At 50.1% G+C, this 22,461-nt stretch overlaps 7 protein-coding genes across 10 annotated transcripts in view; 3 read left to right on the plus strand and 4 right to left on the minus strand.

Moving 5' to 3' along the window:
• Positions 1-38: 38 nt before the first annotated feature.
• On the plus strand, positions 39-5,446 carry LOC100119850 (multidrug resistance-associated protein 4-like). The gene is made up of 14 exons (XM_001603508.6): positions 39-407; positions 516-626; positions 705-1,044; positions 1,133-1,358; positions 1,432-1,588; positions 1,683-1,932; positions 2,021-2,221; positions 2,292-2,578; positions 2,657-2,840; positions 2,914-3,287; positions 3,368-3,627; positions 3,700-3,930; positions 3,996-4,549; positions 4,626-5,446. Exons 1-14 carry the CDS (start codon positions 331-333, stop codon positions 5,280-5,282), a joined length of 3,909 nt encoding a protein of 1,302 aa, XP_001603558.2. The 5' UTR covers positions 39-330; the 3' UTR covers positions 5,283-5,446.
• Positions 5,354-5,994, minus strand: Def1-1 (antimicrobial peptide defensin 1-1). The gene is made up of 3 exons (NM_001166472.1): positions 5,886-5,994; positions 5,589-5,784; positions 5,354-5,511 (listed from the first exon to the last, which is right to left on the minus strand). The coding sequence occupies exons 1-3, from the start codon at positions 5,953-5,955 to the stop codon at positions 5,472-5,474; spliced, it is 306 nt and encodes a 101-aa protein (NP_001159944.1). The 5' UTR covers positions 5,956-5,994; the 3' UTR covers positions 5,354-5,471.
• A 1,359-nt stretch (positions 5,995-7,353) lies between these two features.
• On the minus strand, positions 7,354-8,091 carry Def1-2 (antimicrobial peptide defensin 1-2). The gene is given in 2 exon segments (NM_001166471.1): positions 7,354-7,683; positions 7,837-8,091. Coding segments are annotated over 2 exon segments (306 nt in total). The 5' UTR covers positions 7,907-8,091; the 3' UTR covers positions 7,354-7,447.
• Positions 8,092-8,432: 341 nt separating this feature from the next.
• LOC103315470 lies at positions 8,433-12,065 on the minus strand. 2 transcript variants are annotated; one of them, XM_031922058.2, is made up of 11 exons: positions 11,442-12,065; positions 11,155-11,342; positions 10,878-11,080; positions 10,539-10,805; positions 10,322-10,465; positions 10,033-10,206; positions 9,736-9,956; positions 9,462-9,664; positions 9,140-9,396; positions 8,754-9,053; positions 8,433-8,670 (listed from the first exon to the last, which is right to left on the minus strand). In XM_031922058.2, exons 1-11 carry the CDS (start codon positions 11,620-11,622, stop codon positions 8,454-8,456), a joined length of 2,355 nt encoding a protein of 784 aa, XP_031777918.1. In that variant the 5' UTR covers positions 11,623-12,065; the 3' UTR covers positions 8,433-8,453. The 2 variants fall into 2 exon arrangements, with proteins under 2 accessions (XP_031777918.1, XP_031777917.1); XM_031922057.2 differs by having other exon boundaries at positions 11,155-12,065.
• A 93-nt stretch (positions 12,066-12,158) lies between these two features.
• Positions 12,159-14,413, plus strand: LOC100677949. Of its 2 annotated transcripts, none has more exons than XM_008204423.4 (5): positions 12,159-12,501; positions 12,601-13,017; positions 13,087-13,460; positions 13,562-13,763; positions 13,849-14,413. In XM_008204423.4, exons 1-5 carry the CDS (start codon positions 12,302-12,304, stop codon positions 14,036-14,038), a joined length of 1,383 nt encoding a protein of 460 aa, XP_008202645.1. In that variant the 5' UTR covers positions 12,159-12,301; the 3' UTR covers positions 14,039-14,413. The 2 variants fall into 2 exon arrangements, with proteins under 2 accessions (XP_008202645.1, XP_003425448.2); XM_003425400.4 differs by having other exon boundaries at positions 12,164-12,501; positions 12,838-13,017.
• Positions 14,414-14,420: 7 nt separating this feature from the next.
• On the minus strand, positions 14,421-15,964 carry LOC100115785 (39S ribosomal protein L39, mitochondrial). Its single transcript, XM_001603302.6, has 3 exons — positions 15,699-15,964; positions 15,118-15,594; positions 14,421-15,047 (listed from the first exon to the last, which is right to left on the minus strand). The coding sequence occupies exons 1-3, from the start codon at positions 15,707-15,709 to the stop codon at positions 14,516-14,518; spliced, it is 1,020 nt and encodes a 339-aa protein (XP_001603352.1). The 5' UTR covers positions 15,710-15,964; the 3' UTR covers positions 14,421-14,515.
• A 2,372-nt stretch (positions 15,965-18,336) lies between these two features.
• LOC100120010 (axis inhibition protein, axin) overlaps positions 18,337-22,461 on the plus strand; it is a 30,879-nt gene continuing 26,754 nt past the window's right edge. The window contains exon 1 of one of the 2 annotated variants that reach the window (XM_032595890.1): positions 18,337-18,810. The gene's annotated coding sequence lies outside the window, so the exon portion shown is untranslated. The remainder of the gene's footprint in view (positions 18,811-22,461) is intronic. The other variant, XM_016981267.2, reaches the window with a different exon arrangement.

Below are 22,461 nucleotides of genomic sequence, written 5' to 3' on the forward strand. Positions count from 1 at the left end.
ATTTGTCGAGCATCCGATTGCCCAAGATCTGCTTATCGAAAAAAAAACGTGGCCTCTGAATCTAATTTATCTAGAGCAATATCTGGAATCTAGATTATACGGAGGTTATCTCGGTAAAAAAGCGGCGAGGGCACAGGTGTAGTCTCGTTCTTTTTCCTCGGAGTCGCGCGCCAGGCGCGTGTCGCTACTGCTCGAATACCAATAATCTATATTCATCGCAACGATAAGTAAGTGTTAATATAATCGCGGTGGGCTCCCGAAAATGCGCTGCGTGCTCTCGACGGCCGACGTGAGTGTTCTGTTGTGCGGAATTTCGCAGAATCGTGCAAAATGAATAGCTCTAGGAAGGTGTACAGTAATCCGAACCCCAAGCTTTACGCCAATCTGCTGAGTAGATTGTTGTTTAGGTGAGAAAGCGATGTGTCCAAATTGTGCTTGCGCGGGATACAGAATAAGCGCTGGTTTTAAGTTCGCCGTGCTTCGAGTAATAATAAAGGCGTTTCTCGACGTTTCAGCTGGCTCTACCCACTGTTCCAACTGGGAAAGTATCACGAGTTGGAGGCGAAAGATCTCTACAATGTTCTGCCCGAAGACCTGAGTGGAAGCCTGGGCGAGCGCTTGGAAAGGTAGGATAACGAGCTACTATCTGCAATCGCGTCGCAAACGACTCGTTACAACAAACGACATTTTATTGGGAATCGCAGTTGCTGGACTAGGGAGCTGGCCGAGTCTCGCGCGGGCAAAAGAAAGCCGAAATTCCGGAAGGCCATAGTGAAGTACCTCGGCTGGTCCTACATGAAGTACGGGATCAACATGTTCGTGCTGAACATGTTCGTGAGGGTGACGCAGCCCCTGGTCCTGGGCAGGTTGGTGTCCCACTTCTACCAGAACTCGACGACCACGACCTGGGACGGCTACATCTACACCTCGTGCCTCGTCTGTCTGGTAGTCCTGCAGGTGATGCTGATACAGCACGCCAATTACGGTCTGAGCGTCATTGGCATGAGACTCAGGATAGCCTGTTCGTCGCTCATATACGGAAAAGTGCGTACTACACGCTGTGCCACGCAAGTTGCCATTCGACGAATTTCCCGCCTCGACGAATTCAATTCGCGGCTTTTCGTTTTCGCAGATGATGAAGCTCTCCTGCTCGTCGGTCCACCAAGTGTCGAGCGGTTCGATCCTGAACCTCCTGTCCAGCGACGTCGCCAAGTTCGACACCTTCTTCCTGTCCTTCCACTACGTCTGGATCATTCCGCTGCAGGTCGTAGCCATGGCTTGCCTCATCTGGCAGAGAATCGGCATCGCCACCCTTGTCGGCATCGGCTCCATGATAACGGCCAGCATTCCCATACAGTGTAATTTTTCACCCGTACCCGCAATAATTACACGATCCGAATCGAAATTGAATCTTCTTCTCCCGTTCTCCAGTTCTCTTCGGCAGAATAATCCGAGCCATGCGAATGAAGGGAGCCGCAGTTACCGACAAGAGGATACTCGTGATAAGCGAGCTGATCAGCGGCATTCGCGCGATCAAAATGTACGTCTGGGAGCAACCGTTCGAACGGCTCGTAACTCTAACTAGAAGGTCAGTTCAATAACGCCTAATTACGATGAAGCATTACATGGAAATCTGGATTAACCAAAACCATTAACAACGAGCTTGTCTGTTTACGTTGCAGAAAAGAAATAGATATCATTAAGATCTATTCCTACTTAAAAGGTATTTCGCTTGCTACCCTTATGTTCACTAATCTTACGACCTTATTTTTTACGCTTTTGGTATACGTACTTCAGGGCAATGCTATATCAGCTAACACAGTTTACGTGATCACGTACTATTATTACTATCTTCGATTGACGCTAACTTATCACTTTCCCAACTCCATTAACGTCTTGGCCGAGACGAGCGTTTCCGTCAAACGTATAGAAGTAATAAACCAAATTTTATCTTGATTCTACTCCCGATTTGCGGACCCCCGATACGATTTCACAGACCGCATCGCTTTCGACATTTCAGAGCTTTTTGCTTCTGGATGAAGTCAGCAAGACGGTCGAGTCGTCGAGCTCGAGCGATGATACGGACGGAAGCGCTGTCTCGATCAGCAATGTGACCGCCAAGTGGGCCAAAAAGTCCGTAGTCAATACGTTGAGCGATCTCGATATTCGCGTGACCTCGAAAAAGCTCTACGCGATCGTTGGTCCAGTAGGAGCCGGAAAGGTAGGCGACGATGCCCGTTACGATTTCAAGTGCGAAACAAGCGTCACACGACTGAACTGGATTGTTTTAGAGCTCCTTGTTGAAACTACTATTGGGCGAATTGCAACCGAGCGCTGGTCGGGTCTCGGTGTCCGGTAGCATAGCCTACGCAAGCCAAGAGCCCTGGCTGTTCACCGGCTCCATCAGAAGCAACATCCTGTTTGGTGAGCCCTATCAAGAGGACAGGTATCGCCAGGTCGTCCAGGTTTGTGCACTGGAGGAGGACTTTGAGCACCTACCTCATGGCGACCGAACGCTTGTTGGCGACAGAGGAGCCGCCCTCAGTGGCGGTCAGTGCGCACGAATCAACCTTGCTAGGTAGGATCCCGATGCTTTGATTTTCCAACCTATGCCCGTCTTACAATTCAGTATATACCAGTTCTAAAACTTTTTCAGAGCCGTCTACAGAGATGCTGACATTTATTTGTTCGATGATCCTCTATCGGCCGTTGATACTCAAGTTGGCAAACAGCTGTTCTACGACTGCATCGACACATTGCTCAAGGATAAAACTCGAATTCTTGTGACGCATCAGGTGCAATATCTCAAAAAGTCCGATGTCATCGTATTCCTCAACAATGTACGGATTCATCTGACAGAAATCGAGTCGAAAAGAATTTAGCTTCTAATGTGTTTTCAATATATAATTTCAGGGACAAGTAGAGTTCCAGGGAACGTTTTCAGAATTTCAAGAAGACGACGGGATATTTCGGCATTTATCATTGGACAACGAGAATAACAATAATGAGGAGAAGGTATCGAGTATTTCGCAAAAGACTCGACGACTGGTGAACGAGTCCTTACAATTGAACGATACCGACGATCCAGTCAAATCGACCGTCGAAAAGGATCAGGACGAAGATCCCCAAGAAACGGAAGAACTAATCGAGAAACGGGACATAAGAAAATCCTTGTATTTAAGATACTTCCGAGCTAGTGGCTCTCATGCTCTGCTTTTCGTCACAGCTCTGTGCTTTCTCTTGGCCCAGGCACTTCTCAGCAGTTCCACTTATTGGATCGCCTACTGGTAATTTTTGCATAATAACAGTCTTGCACGTGCTGAGATTGACGTTAACTAAACAGAAATTTTCACATTTATCGTACAAGGACTCAGAGGGAAGACAGGATACTGCAATCCAACATCACATCAAACGTTACAGAATCGACAAACAGCGAGGATGCCGATTTGGATTCGCAGCAGGCTCTCTGGATTCTGGGAGGCCTAACATTCGCCAGTGTTTTAGTATGCGTCATCAGCAATATCTTACTTTTCAAGACTTGCTTGGATGCCAACAAAAACATTCACAACAATATGCTTGCTCGTCTGCTGAAGGCACCTCTGCGATTCTTCGAAATAAATCCATCCGGTAGGTCAGCGCACAATATGCCGTATGTTTCAATTTAAATTCGATGTTAATCTTCTCATTCTCTCATTAAAGGTAGAATCTTAAATCGATTCTCCAAAGACGTCGGCGCCGTGGACGAGAGCCTACCGGTATCGATGCTTCAGACAGCGCAGTGGTGCTCCATCGTTCTGGGCAACTTATTGCAGGTACTCATCGTCAATTGGCTCACCGCCTTTCCGTTGCTCATCGTTCTCTTCTTGTACGCCAGAATCAAAGATACATATCTGACCACCGCACAGAACATCAAGAGACTTGAGGGAATCGGTAAGGCTGGGTGTTATATTTGGTGATATAACAATTTCATCAAAAAGCGCTTTCGTTTCTTTCAGCCAAGAGTCCAGTATTTTCGCACGTCACGATGTCCCTATCAGGTCTTCTGACTATCAGAGCCTGCGGCGCCGAATCGCAATTACGTCGCGAGTTCGACGAACAGCAGGACGGCCACACCGCCGCGCACTTTCTGGTTGTCGCCTCCTCGGTGGCCTTTGGCTTCTGGATAGATGCTGTCTCCGTCGCGTTCATCGTCCTGGTCAGTTACAGCTTCCTGTTTTTCTGGGGTGGTGGATTCGCAGCGAGTTTCGTCGGCTTAGCTTTGACCCAGGTTATCGGACTCTGCGGTTCCATGCAGTCCTGCATGAAAAACTATGCAGAGGTCGTCGCTCAGATGACCAACGTTGAGAGGATGTTCCAGTTCACCGAGCTGGAACAGGAGTGCCCGTCAAGCGAGAGGGAAGAAGATCACATGGTGAAGGTGATGGAGAGACCACCACTGTTTTGGCCCAGCAAGGGTGAGATCATATTTGAAAGAGTCAGTCTGAGATACTTGGACGACGCTGAGCCGGCGTTGAAGGAACTGAGTTTTACTATTGAACCAGGAATGAAGGTAACAGTGAACGTTCTTTATTCGGATAGCTACAAAATGAAATAGATCTTGTTGTACGTCAAACTTGCGATTCCAGATTGGAATAGTCGGACGCACTGGAGCAGGAAAATCATCCTTGGTCTCTGCCCTGTTTCGATTAGCCAAGCTCCAAGGTTCTCTGTACATCGATGGCATCGATACCCAGTTGATCGACCTGGCCCACCTACGCGAGCGAATCTCCATAATTCCTCAGGAAGCCGTCATCTTCACAACTTCGGTTCGTGAAAACTTGGACCTTTATGGCCGATTTGACGATTCGCTGCTGTGGTCAGCACTTGACGCAGTTGACCTGAAGTCGTCGATACCTTCGCTGGACACGAGGCTGGATCACGGTGGCGCAAATCTCAGCGTCGGTCAGCGACAGTTGCTCTGTTTGGCTAGAACCATAATTGAGAACAACCGGATTCTGATTCTGGATGAGGCGACAGCCAACGTGGACGAAGCCACCGATCGACTGATCCAACAGACCATCAGACACCAATTTAAAGATTGCACTGTGCTAACCATCGCTCACAGGCTGAACACGATACTGGAGAGTGACAAAGTCATCGTCATGGACAGGGGAAGGATCGTAGAGTTTGATGAGCCGGCCAAATTACTGGATAAAAGCGGTGGACACTTGTCGAGAATGGTTGAGCAAACGGGCGACGATATGGCCGAACATATCCGGAAGACTGTTAGAAGGGTATACTAAATGTTTCCAAGTGTTTGAAATAATGGTTTTATAATCATATGGAATACGCGATTTAAACTGCCAACTTGAAATTCTTTACAAATAATCCAATAATTTATTCAAATTTACGGTATTTACATTTTGTGAAATCTATGTACAAATAAAACTTTCCATCACACAAGTAATGCGGCTGAGATTTTCAACTCGACTCTAACCAAAACGCTGGTCCCAGAGCTCCTTGAAAGTGGTCCTACAAGCAAGTGTCAAATATGACGATTTTCGAAAAAAACGAAATCGCTGTTTTTAATTATTATAACGCAAACTCACTTGCGACATTCGCAAATGCCACCATTGCAACTGCCTCCAGCTTTGCCCATACTCAAACAGTTGGCTGCGCACGCTGAATCGCCGACGACGCCGCCGAAACTGAGGAGATCGCAGGTGACTCTACGCTGTCTTACACCGGCGTCCTCGTCGACTGCTGCTTCATCCCAGTCCTGAAAGTCGACTAAATCTTCGAATTCTGAAAAGCCAAAATGTTATCGTTTTCAAAGTTGTTTCATGAAACAAATGCGTATAATGCTACCTGAACTAAATAAGAATTTCAGTTTTTGAGAGTCTTACCATTCAGCGGAATCGAGAGCCCCGCGGTAACAGCTACAGCGATAAAAGCAACAACGAGTAGGAGCTTCATTTTTTAGATAATATAAACTCTTCTTCCAACTCTCACAAGTATGCAAAGTGCAGTAAAAGACTGATGTTGCAAACTTGGCTCGCCGATTCTTATATACACCCCAATCCGGGTCTCGGACTGTTCTTACGCACTGTGCATACAAACGTGTGAGTAAGAAGTATAAAAACAGGGGATTTACTGTGCACACCAATATGCAGCTTTCACAAAGAAATGCAAATCTCAGCATCCGATAGGCCGTGCGCGGATTTTCCCGTTTAAGAGCGAAAGTGTAAAAAGACGTTTGATATCTTTTCCTCATTTTTAAAGATCTTAACTGTGCTAGTCTTTGCAGCTGTAATCGTTGTTCTGCTAATTATAGAATAGTATCAACTTTTATTAATCCTATCGAATTTCAAGAGTACTGTCTGCAATTGTTAAACTGTATTTATTTGTTTATTTATTCAAAATTATAGGGCTAAAAAATCCTTTACATTCATAAGAAAAATATGTATAACATAATATAACATAGCAAACGGTATTGTTCTCTCGAGAGTTGGAGAACTGGGTGAACAAACCATAGAAACCGGCATTAGAGTTCAAGTTAAACGAGTTGTATGCCCTAGTGTAAGCATAGGTATGTATGCATACATTCGTATTTTTAACGAACTGGCATCAAAATTCTAAAAAGGTTTATGATGATATTTGAATATCAAGTCAAGGTATAAGTAAATAATCATGTTATTTGCCGTTAATCATAGAACTAAACAGAACGATATATAATCATTTAGTCGAAAGCAATACATGGAGTGCGGCGCTACTCAACAATTATAGTTTAGTTTGATACTTTCGAAACGTGCATTGCAGATTTTTCGTTTCTCCGAGCAACATCGTTTCACTATTATAACCACTAGGGCTAGTATAATACATAGCGTACATAATCTGGGATATTTTTATTACCTTATAGTCATTCCATAAATTTGCTAAACAAAAAATCTGTGCTTTCATTTAATCAACTTTAGCTGATTTATAGTACATTACGATACGGATAGGCGTGACATAAGTAGTCCTTTATTGCACCGTGAATACGACCCTCGCTACGCTCGGGCGCTCACGGTGCGAAAAAGGACTGCTAATGCCACGGATAGGCGTGACAGCGGATTTATGCTAGTCAGTGCTATAAAATATCGTACGATACACGTGTCATAAGTCGATCTTCATGGCATAAAGTACGACTTATGCCACTAGTATCTTAATGTACTATAGTAAGTCATTTATCATCATACTTGAATAGAATATTTGCAACATAAACGTAAAAATGTGTCATCACTTGCAACTGCATTTTACAAGAGTTTGCATCTTTTCGAAATACTATTTGCCCACCGTCAACATTAGGGAGTAACTCATGAAGGAAACAATTTATTGCATATTAAATCAATAATTTATTCAATCACTCGTGTATTTACATGTTATAAATATAATAATACAAAAATCGCGACAGCGCCAGCCTGAAATCTTATCCAAAACGCTTGTTCCAAAGATCACCAAAAGTAGTTTTGCGACACTGGCAAACGCCACCGTTGCATCTACCGCCGGCTTTACCCATGCTCAGGCAATTTGCGGCGCATGCGGAGTGTCCAACCTTGCCGCCGAAGCTGAGCAAGTCACAGGTTACTCTGCGCTGTCTAATTCCAGCATTGTCGTCGACCACTGCTTCCTCCCAATCTTGTACGTCAACGAGGTCTTCCAATTCTAAACATAGAAAATGTTTACTTGTAAATTGTACTATAATTTCTCAGTCGGTAAGATAAAAACATCTAAACTGCCAGGTTTAAAAAGTCATGCAAGCAAAATTGTAAGATGACTTCGAAATTCAAAATTACAACAAATAACAAAATTACGTACCATCGAGAGGCAGGGAGAGCGCTGCGCTTACGACCATAGCAGAGAAAACAGCAATAATCAGGAATTTCATTTTTCAGACTCTTAAAACCGCGTGTAGACTCTTAGAACTGTACCGAGTACCGAGGTCAGCGAGAAACAGATGCCTCGGCTTCAACGCACCGATCCTTTATATACTAAAGTTCAATCGAAAGCGTCAAACGCTCGTTGCATTAAAAAAAAAAAAAAAACTACAGGCTCGCGCGAATGAGAGACAAAGATGCGCACCAGGGGATTTACTGGACTCGCGAGAAATGATCCGCGCGAGAAGTGTCAGCCTCCGGATAGTGCTTCCCCGCTTATCTTTTCCTCGTTCCCTGCCAAGCACTACAGCTATAACGCGGACAGCGGACTAAGAAAAACAACATTCTATAGCTACTTTGTTTATGACGCGTGCGATAACGTTTTTCCGGTTTTTTTTTCTTTGTTCCAGAGTTATTCGTCACCGATGTGTTATATGCTGCTTTTAAAATGACTCAATTGCTTTTCTAACGTGCTTCAGTCAAATAAAACGATGCTTTTGATTGATTACCACAATGAGCGATTCTAAAGTATAAGCGTTTACTCGAGTCAGAGCGACTTCACGGACAGAAAGGGAATACTCGCTGGTTTGCGGTACCGTCGCCACTCGTAACAAGCTCTTCTCCGTCGCTTCGCTTACGAGACCGCGGAAAAAGAGCTCTCGGTCCGATCGTAGATTCGTTTTCATTGGAGCTATTTTGTTTCTGCTGCTGCTGATGCTCATTGTTCCAGGCTGCTGCAGAATCGCGGTCAATGCCCAAAATCCGCATCGGTAACCTGCATCAAATTAAAGCTCGATAGCATAACACAGTGGGGAAAAAAAGCCGTACAATGAAATCTTCGATGAACGATAGCTCAACCTGGCGGTGACAAGGACACCTTGAGGTCGCGATCCGAGCGTATCACCGGTATTATCACTACGCCCTCGTCCAGTGATCCGGCGCTGTATGCCGCGCAACTGCTGCTTGCTGACCCAGGCGCGCTCGAAGAAGAAGAGAACAATCGAGATCACGACACCAGCCAGCAAAATGATGAAAGCCCCGTAGACGTCAGCGAGGTGGGCCTGCTTGTACTTGAGAGCACCGGTGCAACTCAGCAGCGGCGGCTTGATCTGCAGAGTCAGCTTGCGCAGTATGCCGTACTGCCACATGCGCAGAATGCTGGAGAAATTTTAGACGTTGACTCTAGTGGTGCATTTTCAATTTCGATTGCAACAAATATAAATTGAGTGGAGCATTCAGTCAACCTGACATTGATGATCTTTGTGTACGGACTATCTTTGGACATGGGCAGGGCCAGAGTTCCAGGCGTGTTAGTCGTCAATTCGCTGATCTTGCAGCTCTGAAACAACAAAGCACTGCGCAGAATTCGCTTGGCTACAGTCTCGCTTACGAAGAAGGCATAACTGCCATTTATGGTCTTCTCCAAACCAGTCTTCTCCGGGACTTTCATCTGGCTGCTCTCCAAAGCCTTCACGTAAAAGTTTCGAAGCTCGTCCTTCAACTGAAGCGATAGAACTTTTATTATATTTGGATAAAAGCCTGACGGTAGTAAGCAAATGCACTGACAATTATGTAATTATTGTCGCTCTTGCTGCAGCCGAAGGTGTAGTCGTAATTAAAAAAATCGGACACGTTGTTAATGGTATTGGACTTGACCGAAAGGATCGAAGTTATGAAGCCGGAATATGAGTTGTAGATGATCAGGGCGAATATGAGACTGGCGAGAAGCACGGTCTTCCCGGCTCGCGTTCGCGGCGTCCAGGGAGATCCTGAAAAGCATTGCTCATCGTATTCGTGATACTTAAAAAAAAAATTTCGACCATCTTTGATCAATCGGGACCTTGCATGCACATAATGCTGAGGCACCAGAGCGTCGCTTCGCCGAGGCCAAAGTGTTCCTGGTCCTCCTTCCAATGTATCAGCAAAGTCACGTAGTTGATGACCTCCATAACAGCGACGATGACGATCAAAGTTCCCAGCACGGATAGTAGCAACCTGTTGCTGAACGGTTGCAGGAAGATGTTGCTGTAGGTATCCGGTGGCTTGAAGTAGATGCTTCGACTAATATTGAACTGATCTTGTTAAAAAGGCGTCGCCATATCTCTCGGGTTGCTGCTAGCGAGAAAGCGTCACTTACCGGAAATGAACAATAGGATAACTGAACGACAGCATGTTGTTAGTCCGATCGAGATCGACATCAAAGAAAGCAGCTCCAATGTCGATCTCACCCCTGGTGATACCGTGAACCAGGTCGTTGTTCTCCTTGGTCACCTGAGCAGTCTCGCGGAAAATGTAGATGGTCGTGTTTGCACTAAAACCATATATAGCGAGATTTTTCCGGCTCGCGAAATCGGGCTAGATTTGAGATTTCCCATATATTTGCTTTACTTATCGTTTACTTTAACAAAGCCCTAGTGCTGTCTCACCTGGCGTTGAGACACTTCTCAAAGAGTCTGATGAGCTCTTTGAGCGTATCAACACTGCTTGCGTGCTCGCCCTCGCCGAGAGCTTTAGCATCGTCCCCGTAGAAAGTGCTGCTGTTCTGCAGTCCAAAGTTCATGCTGTAATTCCTTTCGAATGTCAAAGAAAAGGTCAGTTCGAATAGTTGTTATTCCTTGCGTGTGTCAGAGTAGGCTGACGCACCTAAGGTCACTCCTCTGCTTGGAGAGGTTGCGCTCCTTGTTGACGAACCTGCGGCTCGGACTCCAGGTATTCCAGTTATCTTTAATGATACTCGCATTTCCGTCCACTCGGATCTTGTAAACCGTTACGCTGTAAAATACCATTATGGTATGCGAAGCGTTCTCCGTGTCCTGGACGAAGATCGCCTCGGGCGGTGCGATGCTCTGGCTGCGACGCAGACGCGCGTAATCGTAGCGTTGCCCGTAGTTGCGCAAGCTCTCACAGGTTCTTCCATGAGTAAATATAGACTTGTATTTTCGTATGACTGTTGGCTTCCGCACTTGTTAGTAAATTACTCACTTGTTAGTAAATTGACGTAAAACAGAAAGTACGACATCGGCTGAGAGAAAGGACATGGCGATGGTGACGTCGCTGTCGACGCCGGTCGGCCATTCCTGTACCGCATCGAAAATCTGCGTACTGTTCCACTTAGTGCTGACCAGCAGCCAAGAGGCGTACTCGCCCAGGATCATCGATCTCACATTTTTGTTTTTCACCATTATCTGTGCACACGTGATTCGACTGTGTTTAGTATTTGCAAACCAGCTCTGTGGTTGCACGCATCGCTTTACGATACCTTATTGAGCAGGTTGTCCTCGACGTTGAGATCGATATCGTCGAGCAGTAGGACCACTCCGATCCGATAGGCATCGACTTTGAGGACCTTTGGAAGTTCCGTCGTTTCTGTGAGAGACTTTATGGACACGGCGATACCCTTTTTGAAAAAACATTCCACTACCGGCCTAGCATATGGACGAGTGCAATCTGCGCACAGATATTCAATAATCCCCGCTCTTATAATCGCATAAACATTAAAAACGCCGAGAAAATAAGAGAGAGAGAGAGAGAGAGAGCAGCCCAAACCATTATTTCCGATGCAGTCGAACAAGACGACCTGCTTCCATCGCTCGTCGACGGCGTAGTCGACGATCATCTGAAGGGTCAGTATCGTCGGTGGCATCGACGGACTTCCGAATTCACTAGTCCGTGACAAGCCAACCAAAAGTGTCAGAACGACGTACGGGGCAGCCAAAAAGTTCGCCATTTTGACTAACCGCACGACGAAGAAGCGAACAATCTATTTAGCCTGCAGCTATATCCGATCGCGAGACGTCGATACGAATGGTTACGCTTGGCGAAAATGAAAAGACGCCGTCCCGTGAATTATTTACCAAGCAATCGTTCGATCGTGTTCGCTCAACGCTTGCTGCTTCGGGGTTGCGGGGGACATGCGATGAAACGGAATTGCCAGCTCGGGTGGAAAGTGGCAGGTGAAAAGGTGGTCGTGTGCACTCTGGCTTATGAATTACGGATGCCCGAAAGAGCTAGTTGCGAGAATGGCCAAGAGGAAGATACACGAGTAGGGCAGATAGAAGATAAGTATAGGGTGGGCTTTATCGCGGCACTTCGAGCGATTGCTTGGATGTATTTTTATGGACAGTCGACATAGAGTACGGTAAACGCGATTTAAAACGCGAAGGAAAAATATTATTAGAGGAAAAGTTAAAAATTGTACTCACATATACTTGTAGAACGCAGCTCACAATGAAAAACGATGAAAAAACAAATTATCATCGTTTCACCGCTGTCGACAGCGCTTCAATCGCGCGGGCTCTAACCTCCCTCGTGCACGGATAAACATCTCGCTCGGAAGCTCGCTGTTGTTGTTGTTGTTGATTGCAAATCACGAGGCGTTTGATATAAGAGAAACCGTCGACCCGAGCATGGATCAACCGGAGAAGCGACACAAACGCTCGCGTCGACGACGCGGACAGCAACAGCCGCAGCGGCCGAGTAAACGACAGCGGCGACAAGCGCCACAAGAGCAACACAGCCTGGACAGTCTACCGCCCGAGGTGCTGGAAATGGTCCTTCGATTATTGCCGTATCAAGAGCTCGCCAACACGCTGCGACTCGTCTCCAAGTGAGTTCCTCGCAATTCAGCACACTATACGAACACACTTCACTGGAGGTTATACCGCACTTACGCGCACTTTTTTTCAACGCGACTCGCGCGACGCAGACGATGCTGCTCGGTTGCGACGACGATTCTGAACAACGCCTTCCTCTCGGCCGGCGGTCGACTAAACTCGGCTCTGCGTCATCTGGCGCTGTCGACCGAGCGCGCGGCAAACGAGTGCGAACTTGTCCTGTCCGGCCGGGCCCACAACAGCCTAGAGCTCGTCCGCGCTCAGTACGATCTGCTCCGCGCAGTCTGCTGGCGCTACACTCACCCGCCGCGCACTCAACGTTTCGGCAGACTCTGCTTCTACGGTGGCCTCATCCTGGACGAGCTGGACGCGCTGCTGGACAAGGCCCAGAAGAGTCCCGGAGATCTGCTGGACAAGGAGGGGCCAGCCCCGTGCGTCACTCAGTTCGGGGTTATGTGCAAGGCCTTCATGAACTTGTTCGAGAAGGTCTCGGAGCGGAAAGTCAACAGGTGCTGCGACGAACAGAGATATCAGGCGGTCGCACGCCACTAACGCAAAATGGTCCGTCACTTCTGCAGCCGGAACAGCGTGTCCTCGGGTTGCAAGCCGGTGGACCTGCTGGACTGCCTGATGACGGGTCGGGAGCTGCTGAAACTCCGGGTCTCGAGTGGTCGACGACACGACAGCTGCCTCGTGAGCATGAAGTTGCGCTACGTCCTGAAGCGCGCCTGGTTCACTTGCCTGGAGGTGCCCGGCAGGGACGACAGCGCCGAGAACGAAGAGTGCTGGCGCGATCAACAGCGCTTCATGTACCTCCGGCTGCGGAGACTCGTAGGCAGCTCCAACGAGCACCACCTCGAGGCTGTCCATTTCGAGCGCGAAAGACTCATGACCCAGACCACGAACGATCTCTTGCCGCCACCCAAGATACCGGCTTGCTCCACTTACTCAGGTATGGCTAGGCCTCTCATGACCGGCCGTCGGTAATTAACTTTTCATTTTGAGCTGGGTATAAGTATCTCAGTCCGCGACTTCGCTTTGAAAATTGAAAAGGTTACGGCGAGTACGCTGGCCGGTTTTTCTACTATGGCAACATGAACGAGTACGCCTTCGACAGCAAGATAATGGACGCCTGGCGACGCAATACCATCCGCGACAGAATACGCAAACGAGCATCCGACCGCAAACCTTGCTACGACTTGCTGATCAACGTCGAGCTCAAATGCTCGCCCGAGCTCGCTCCACTCGCCGTTCGGTATACATACTGTGCATGCTTATGGAACTACGCACGCTTTTAAACATAAAAGCAGAAAACGTCTGAGAGGCAAAATCGCAAACAGGTCCCTGCTGAAATGCGACGACTTTGAGAACCAGTCGAACGTGGAGACTCATCGTCCGTACCTCTATCTAAAGCTGAGCATTAGCTGTCCGGCCTCTGTGTCCAACAAGTTGCCCGGTCAGTTCGTCTGGGAGTTGCGCAGTCCTCGACGACATCGCGGCCGACATCACTCCGTCAGCGACAATTCCTGACCAAGCTGAGGAGCCAATTGAGAATTGACTTTTTTCTTTCTTTTTAACGAGTTTATACCCTGAACTTTTTGCGATTCTACCGGCCGATCGGTAGAGTATTTTACGGTACGATAGTTTTTATTACTTTTTTTTATTCTTTTCTTTATAAAAGTAAAGGTCTGCCGATTTTATCGAGAGAAGGTGTGTTTTAATTTCATAATTGGAAGATGACGGCACTATACAAAACGTCGAGTACTTGGCTACATGCCGCATGATTTTAGACTACGACTTTAACCAAGCGGCTTTTTTCTTCGTCAACTTTTTGAATTTTTGTAATAACTTCGCAGAAAAAAGCAATCGCCATTGAATAAAAGCTTTGCATAGTACAAACAACAATCATCACTTCGTAACTTCTATAATGAAAATTTATTTACAAGTGTTATTACAAACAACCCTCTCGTTCTCTTCTTCTCTAATAAACTCTCTGAACGAAAGTTTCTAATTGTTCGCGGCGACGGTGCTCTTCTCCTCGATCTCTTCGTGAATCCTGCTGGGTATCCAGACGTTCTGGTTAAGCTTTTTCGCCCTGTCTTCCAGTATTCCGTAGGCAAAGTGGTTCAACAGAATGCCCTTGGGCAGTGCAACACCCTGGAAGCGGTACATGTGGTCGGATTCCTCGGACTCGATTTTGTGCACGCTGGCTATGGTGACGCGGCCGAGGATACCCGTATTGCCGACCATCGGGCCCTTGCTGATATCGATATGCTCGCCGATTCGGTAAAGCGTAATGCGACCTTCGTTCGACTTGGCGATATCGGGGATTTGCTTGCTTTTGAACGGGTTGTCCTGGAACATGTCCAGCGCTAACTCCTCGGAGACCTGGAGGCGCTCCACCGGGAGATTTCTCGTAGCGATCTTGACAAACTGAGCCGACATGGCACGTAGTTGCGCTGCGGTCGGAAGCCAGTCTGGAAGGTCCAAGACTACGTCGTAAGTGAAACTGCCGGATTTCAAGTTGGGCCGTGGAAAGCTGTAAATTTGTTTTTAAAAATGTAAGTATCGGAAGCTAACCATGACTGAATTCGAGAAAATTATTGTACCTGTGAAGATAGAGTTGAATATCATCTTTGAAGGCAGAGTCAATCATTGCACCCATGATGAGCGAGCAAGTACGCCAGAAAGCTGGGTTGAGCGCAGGTGAATCTTTGGGCATGAGCATGGTTAGAAATTTAATTTCACAGTCTTTTGTAAGTGGCTTGTGCATGTCCCAAGGAACACCGTCTACTAGTGCTAACGCAGCTGTCTTGTGAATGCCCTCAGAAATATGCTGAGCACAGTCATCAGGAGTAGACAGATCCCTGTTCATGGCAAGTTCTACAGGGGGATCTTCGTTGTCCGTGGGCAGGTATTTCACACCAATCTTCTCGATTCTTCCAACTTCTGCTTTCAATCTTTCCTTCTCGTTATCGAATATCACGTTTCTGCGCTTCTGCCACTCAGCCTTGACAGATGTGCTGGAGTACCTCGCCTGAACCTGAGCATGGACACGCAGTCCAGCTCTACACACAGTTTTGAATCTGCAATAAACATGCGCATTACGTAACTCTCGAGAAGGCATAAATCATAAATTATTTTATAACCGAAGGTTTGCGCAACAAATATTACAGACATAAATACTTACCCTTGAATCATTGCGAATATTGGTCTGCTTTTGAGGTTATATTTACGAAAATATAAATCCAAAGCCGTTCAGCACAGTAAAAAACAGGAATGCACTACGTTTCTCATCATCAGCCGGATAAAGGATCCGTTTCCGCTGAATATTCCGAGGGATTCGAAGGACGTCGTTGTTGTAAAAAAGTGCAAATATAAAAACTTGAAAGTAAAACACTACAACGCACACTACCGAAAAGCTCCACTTGTGCGCGGTAAAAAACAATGTGCCGAGTAGTACCGCGGTCGGTAATTCAGGCTGCGGTTCTGACCGTTGATGTACCGATAACGTATCGATCGCACCGAACCTCTAAAGGTGGGAAACTTGAAAGTTGTGCAGTTTACGAAAAAGCATGCAGTCGTTCGGACAAATTGCGCACACAGAAAATGAAACAAGTACAAAAGCCGACAGGCATCAGCTTGGGAAATCCATTAAAAATCAGCACCGCCCTTGCAGCCAAGCGTTAAAACGATCATCGCCGCAAGGGGGGCGTCGCGAATAATCTTCGGGCAACGCGTCGTCGGAAAAGCGAGCGGTCACGTCCCGCGAGGCCGATCTGGGCGGTCCGGCGTAGCAGCGGCAGCTGTGTTTTTCCGGAAGTCTCCGGGGGACGCTCGCGCGCGCTCTCTCTCTCTCTCTCTCTCTCGTCCTTTACGTCTCTCGGCGCGCCGTACTTACTTGTATGTCGGGCGCAGGATAGGACAGGGATTTTTTACGGCCTGACGCGCTTTGATTCTGATTTCGATACGCGGGGCTGACTATTAGATTCTATTTTCGTGGCGATCCCTCGGGTCCCCCTTTCTTCCCGCCGTAAATTGATTGACAAATGGAACTTAATGGGCCTTTGATGTCGCCGCAGCGGCGAAAATTGGGGACGGGCAGTTTCTATTTCGAATATCGACGGATTACACGCGTCGGGCGCGCAAGAGGTAAGTATAACGTTTTTCCTAATTAAAACTCAAGCATCGGTAGAGCGAATCGGGCAAAGAAAAAAAAAAAAAAACACCTACATCAAAGTCTCGAAAAGTTCACACGTTTATTTCAAGGCAGCTCGAGAGCCCGCGGAGAACTTCAAAGGGGGCGAGAGTAAAAGCGGCGAATAAACTCGCTTATCCGCAGAGCCCGCGCAGAGTTCGAATTCGCAGAAAGTCTCGCGCGCGTATCACTGCGGTATAACACTGCGACTGCTATAGGTGTGAAAAACCGTCCCTATTATGTGTCCCGACCGCGAGAAAGAAGCTGCAGTCACAGAAACGTCGCTTGGCGCTTTGGCTTTGCACACCTCGCAGAGACGCGCGAAGTCAAAGCCGCGCAGGCATTGTGTGGAGAGGGGGCTTTGAGCGAGATCGTTTCGTTAGTCGCGGGGCTGATTCGAAAAGAGGCCGGGGGTAGGATCGCCCGGAGGCTGATCCCGCCGCCGCGCGGTAGCAGCTCTCGCGGAGATTGTCGACGCGGCGACAGTAGCTCTCTCAGCTGCGCGCGGTGAGGGGGGGCAGATCAAAGGCCGCGCCGCGGCGAGGATCAAAGGAGATTCGCGAAGTCGAAGCGCCAAGGTGCGCTCGCGCCACGTATTATCCGCGCGCCGAGAGTCGGGCTGTGAGGGAGGGGGGGGGGGGGGGACGCAGACTGCTGAGGGGACAGCTCTTTTCATCTTCAAGTGTACACAGGTTTTTGAGATTGCGCGCGCGACGCGGTTTTTCGCTCGCGATTGTCTCCGCCGCCTCATCGGAGATATGACGTATAGGAAACAGCGCAACCTGTTGACTGCGCGGCGGCTCGCTCCGCGAATCAAATCTAATAAAAGCGCACGATAAAGGAGCACTGCAGGATCAAAGTGGAGTCGGAGTCGCAGGATAATAACGACTGTATGACGTTGTACGACAGAGCATCAGCCGCAACGCTATCTGTGCCACGCGCGCGAGATAATTAAAGCGGGCGAGCTCTAACTAGAGGCGCGGCGCACGCGGCAAAGGGCTGCGGAGAAAGAGCTCGACCGCGAAGATCAAAGGACTCGGGATTTTTCTTGCCCCTTGTCGCGGTAATCGACGGTTTATCCGCTAAGCGGGCGCGACACATGCCCTACGGGGGGGGGGGCGGCCTTTAGAATATTCGCCGGTTTTCAAAACGTTCGATCGCCCCGGGGGCTGTTTGCTCGGCCTCACAATGCCTGCCCGATAGCCGGGACTGCACTCGAGAGCTTGATACGACGCTGCTGCTGGTTTATTTCCGAGCGAGCCTACTCTCGAGTGCTCTGTATGCCGCGCACTGTCAGGCCGCGATTATCAGAGGGGGGCCTTTCTGAAGGCGTCTTTGATTCTCTAATGGGGAGGCGGTTTATTGGCGTCGGGTGCGTTCGAAAACAAAATACTCACACCTAAGTATTCAGAGAAGCAGGCGCAGCGCAGCGCTCCCGATAAAAAATAAGCCGCCGCTGCGGGCTGCTGCAAGCGTATATCGGGGAGTTGAACTCCGCGGCCACTGGAGGTCGCCTCTCTCTCTCTCTCTCTCTTTCTCCGCTCCCGCAGTCTCGCGCTCGGCTCCCGCTCTCCCTCTCCCTCCTCCCGCGAGTCTCGCCATATACACTCCGCGAGAGAAAACACAGTCCGAGCGAGCGGCGCGCAAGTGCCGAGCTGCGAGCGAGCCTCTCCCCTCGTCGAGACACAGCGAGAGAGGTTAAAGCGGCCCCGCGCGCGCGGAAGGCGTGATTGTCCTGCTCTCGGCAGCAGCAGTGTCGTCGTCGTGCAGTGTATGTACCTCGTCGCCGCGGGTGTCGATGGCTCGGGCCCGCTGACGCGAACAGAGACGGAGAAAGATAGGCAGGTGGATGTCGCCGCCACCGCTACCGCGGATCGATCAGCAGCCGCAGCAGCAGCAGCGCAGGTGCGACGACGACGCCGGTCCTCCAGGAGCTTGAGGCCTCGGCCCGGTACCCATGGACGGCCGGGACAGGGCCGCCCTCGGCCGCGCTTCCCCGCCGCTGCAGTGCCTCTCCCCCGAGTAGTGAGAGTTCGGTCAGTGCGTCCTCCGCGAGGATCTCCCGAGCTGCTGATCGTGCCTTCGACGAGCGTCTGCGAAAGAGGTGAGTAGTTGCGAGCTTCCACTGTACACTTGGTCGACGGGGACCGCGGTGCGTGCTTTTTCTCTCTCCGACGCCCGCTCTCGAGCCGCGTATCGAGCGCGGCGGGGTTGCTGCTGCCGCCGTCGCGATGCAGCGCGAGCGATGTTCATAACCTTACCCAAGAACGCCCGCACTAAGAGGCTCGCAGCTAGCGGATGCACTGGGCGTCGGGACGGACGCCATGGCTGGTGGACGGGCTTTAAAAGCCGACTCGAGAGAGAGAGAGAGAGAGAGAGAGAGAGAGAGAAAATGGAACGCCACGTTCGCTCCGCGATATCGAGCGCGTCCGTAGGACGGCTAAGGTTGCTAAACAACATTGACACAAAACAGTCCGTCGGCCTCATCGATCATTAATCGCCGCACAATGAGGCAGCCCACACGTACATACACTTGGCGCGTTAAATAATAAAAGAGCAGACGTGTATAGTAAAAAGAGAGGCTAGAGGCGAGGGCAGCGCCGAGTGAATGGCTCGCGCTCGAGCCGAGCGTAAACTCCTCTGTGATCAATGAAGTTTATCTTATGAATGCATCAGCGTATAGTCGTCGCTAATGACAAGCTCTTGAACTTGAACCGAATACCGGCGGCGTCGGTCGAGCGCAAACAAAAGTAGCTAAAACAAATGCAGCCACGTGTGCGGTGCGCGGCAGCAGAGCAAGGGAGAGAGAGAGAAAGAGTATAGTCTGGGAAGCCTCAACCCCATCGGAACAACGTCGCTACTGCAGGGAGGGGGGGGGGGGGAGAGGTGGCGGCTCTAGGAACTAGCGCGCATGTGGTTCAGATTAGCGCTGCGCGTGGGTTAAAAATATGATAAGCCCCGCGGAGACGAACTATACACTGCTCCCTCGCAGTGTAGCGCGGCGTAATCCAGTTACGAGAGTGTTGATCATCATTTCTCAAGCGCGTAACGCTCGCGCGCGCAGCAGTCCCGAATTCCATTCTCGCGGACGTAAACAAACCGGGCCGGCGAGATGTTTCCCTTTGAAGTGGACGCGCGGGCGATCGTATCGCTGTTTTTATTTATTATCGGCGGTCGGGTTGAAAAATTTAGAGGAGGCCTCCTTTTCCGAGGCATTATGCGCGCGAGCGTCCGTAGAATTTCTGTTTTTTTTTCTTCTCTCGGTCCCGTCGTCGTCGTATCTTTTTCCGTCCTGCTCGCGCCTGGCGAGGGTCGCCGCCTCTCGCGCTCTTTCTCCTCCTTCGCGCAGCGTTTTGTTCTCTCTTCTCTCTCTCTCTCTCTCTCCGCAGCCGCCGCGCGCCTCGAAATCCAGCAGTGTCATTTCGCCGCGGAGATATCGGCCGCCCCGACTACTTACTTATCGCCGGGAGATTAGAGGAAAACCAAAAGGGCGAAGAAGCGCGCGCACAATAAGGCAAGAGGAAGAAAAAGAGGAAGAAGAAGAAGAAGCGGCGGCGGCTGCGAGAGGTAAAGGAACTCGGGGCAGAGAGCAAGAAAGAAGAATTAAGCGAAACACGTCGAGCGCAGAAGAGCCGCCGAGCCGCGCGTACACTCGCATATAGCTATATGTATACGCATAAGAGAAAGAGCGATACGGCAGTTGCGGCGCGCACATATAACCGACGACGAGTCGGGAGAAAGAGTAAGAGAGCGGGATTCGAACATGGTAGGCGGAGGGAGGAGGAGAGAGGCAGCTCGGCGGCGGCGGCGGCGGCGAGCCTTTGATGTAGACACGCTCGGCGACTCCTTCACGCCAATAAACTAACGGTTAGGTTAAGCTCTCTTTAAGCCTTAATAGCATTATCCTTGGCTCGCGTGCAGCCGGCCCCTCGGGCGTCATCGGACCTCGACGCTCCCGATGATGGGCCGCTGCTTTGTTGCTGCTGCTGTCGTCGTCGTTGTTGATACTTACTTGCGCGACGGTTCTCACGGCGCCGGTAAACACGCTGCCAAAGTCGCCGTCGCTTTTCATCGGACACGTCCGCGTGTGCGGGTCCTTTATTTCGGCATTTTTCAACCACTTGTTTTTCTCCGATTGCGCAGCCGTCAGCTGAAAGCTCTCGACGTGCCAGTGGCACACTCGGGCCGTATCGGCTGCACTGCACCTGTCGCTCGCGGCCCTCCGCTGCACGTCACGCGCGCGTATCCGTCCACATTATGCGGCGAGTCGCTCTTTGATGCCTGCGAGGCACACGACGGCGACGGCTCGCAAATGGGAGCTGCAGGTGAGCTCGCGCGAATCGGATAGACAAATATGGAGATTGATGCAGCGAGGCGGAATCGCGCTCTGTCAGGCCGATATTCCCGCGCGCCTTTGTCTCGCCTGCCGGTGTTCGCGGCCGAAGAAAAAGGAGAAGTAAAATCCCGCGTGCTCTCGACAAGTCGATAAACTGCGCTGGTCGAAATCAGTCCAAACGGCTGCCATTCAGGGAGACCTGCAAAAGAGGGAGAGCCGGGGGCGCAGCAGGAAAGTTTACCGCGGAAAGAGGCAAAGCAGTAGAAAAAACACGCCGAGTCTGAGAGAAAAGCTCGGCTACTGGCGAGGCGAGCATCTTTAAAGGCGCCTCGGGACAGGGGAAAAGTATATAAGTGAATCGACCTCGAGGAGCAGCGCAAAGTGAATAAGAGAGATAGAGGCAGAAACCGCTCTCCAGGGGCGCGTCGTCGGAAGCTTTGATATGACACAATGAGAGGACGGCTGCTGCGGCATCCACCCCGTCGCATCACAGGGAGAGAGAGAGAGAGAGAGAGAGAGAAGCGGGCGCACGCTCGAGCGGCGGCCACGTGGTATCAAACGACTCCCCCTCATCCCCCCGGCGCACGAAAGCTCGCTCTCCGTTATTGGTCCACTTGTCTCGTGTTTCAGACGCTCGCGAACGCCGTTAATCGGCCTGCGAGTCTCGCCGATCTACGGCGTCGCCTCGTCGGAATTCGGCGAGAAAAATGTCGGATAAACACGCGGGACGATCCGCGCTGGATTCGCGCAGCCAGCCGTCTATTTTCGAGGCCCCAGCTCATATCCGCGCGCGGCGACCGCGACAGGAAGACTTTTGAAGTCCGCGGAGGAGGAAGCACGCAGAGTGGCTCACTCGCCGATTCTAAATTAAGACCTCCCGCGCGCCCGTGTGTGTGCGCGCGCGCATACGTGCGCTGCAGCAGCGACACCACTTGACACTCGTCGGCGGCTCGAGCTATGCGCGCATTAATCCTCGGATAAAAGGAGGGAGGGGCAGGCGGCGGTGACAGGTCCGTTTGATCCATCTCGCGTCGCGCCCGGTGCATTGCTACTCGCTTTGATTCTCGGCCGCTCAGCTATTGGCCCATCGTGCGTACGTTCGTCGTTCGTCGCCGCGTCGTCTCGGGGAGGTCGCACACACATCGGTTGTTGGGGAGCGAGCCCCAAGTGGCCCGGCTCTAAGTGCCTGGAAACTGCCGAGTGCACTTTATGAACGGATTCGATTCTGCTGTTGCGCTGCCCTTTGCGCGAGCGCGCTCTTCGATTCCTCGGCTGACTTTCCGCGATGCGGCGGTGGTCCTGCTCCGAGGACTGCAAATCTGCGCTTTGGCCGGCTTCCGAGTTCGCGTCTCCTTCCGATACGGTTTACAGATCCGCGCGCGGGCCTCGAGGACCACTCGCCCGTGTGATTGCGCTTCG

The sequence above is a fragment of the Nasonia vitripennis genome, chromosome 1 (assembly GCF_009193385.2).
Source record: "Nasonia vitripennis strain AsymCx chromosome 1, Nvit_psr_1.1, whole genome shotgun sequence".
Taxonomy (NCBI): domain Eukaryota; kingdom Metazoa; phylum Arthropoda; class Insecta; order Hymenoptera; family Pteromalidae; genus Nasonia; species Nasonia vitripennis.

Excerpts from the sequence above, each read along its gene's own strand:
- Def1-1 (NM_001166472.1), bottom strand. The coding sequence starts at position 5,955 with ATGAAGCTCCTACTCGTTGTTGCTTTTATCGCTGTAGCTGTTACCGCG. Across the intron at positions 5,785-5,885 it reads GCTCTCGATTCCGCTGAATG|AATTCGAAGATTTAGTCGAC; the intron begins GTAAGACTCTCA and ends TTGGCTTTTCAG. Across the intron at positions 5,512-5,588 it reads GGCATTTGCGAATGTCGCAA|GACCACTTTCAAGGAGCTCT; the intron begins GTGAGTTTGCGT and ends ACTTGCTTGTAG.
- LOC100119850 (XM_001603508.6), top strand. The coding sequence starts at position 331 with ATGAATAGCTCTAGGAAGGTGTACAGTAATCCGAACCCCAAGCTTTAC. Across the intron at positions 2,222-2,291 it reads GTCCAGTAGGAGCCGGAAAG|AGCTCCTTGTTGAAACTACT; the intron begins GTAGGCGACGAT and ends GGATTGTTTTAG. Across the intron at positions 2,579-2,656 it reads GCACGAATCAACCTTGCTAG|AGCCGTCTACAGAGATGCTG; the intron begins GTAGGATCCCGA and ends AAACTTTTTCAG.
- LOC103315470 (XM_031922057.2), bottom strand. The coding sequence starts at position 11,622 with ATGGCGAACTTTTTGGCTGCCCCGTACGTCGTTCTGACACTTTTGGTT. Across the intron at positions 9,054-9,139 it reads ACAAAGATCATCAATGTCAG|CATTCTGCGCATGTGGCAGT; the intron begins GTTGACTGAATG and ends AAATTTCTCCAG. Across the intron at positions 8,671-8,753 it reads GGTGTCCTTGTCACCGCCAG|GTTACCGATGCGGATTTTGG; the intron begins GTTGAGCTATCG and ends AATTTGATGCAG.
- LOC100677949 (XM_008204423.4), top strand. The coding sequence starts at position 12,302 with ATGGATCAACCGGAGAAGCGACACAAACGCTCGCGTCGACGACGCGGA. Across the intron at positions 13,461-13,561 it reads GGCTTGCTCCACTTACTCAG|GTTACGGCGAGTACGCTGGC; the intron begins GTATGGCTAGGC and ends AAAATTGAAAAG. Across the intron at positions 13,764-13,848 it reads CTCGCTCCACTCGCCGTTCG|GTCCCTGCTGAAATGCGACG; the intron begins GTATACATACTG and ends AATCGCAAACAG.
- LOC100115785 (XM_001603302.6), bottom strand. Across the intron at positions 15,048-15,117 it reads ATTCAACTCTATCTTCACAG|CTTTCCACGGCCCAACTTGA; the intron begins GTACAATAATTT and ends ACAAATTTACAG.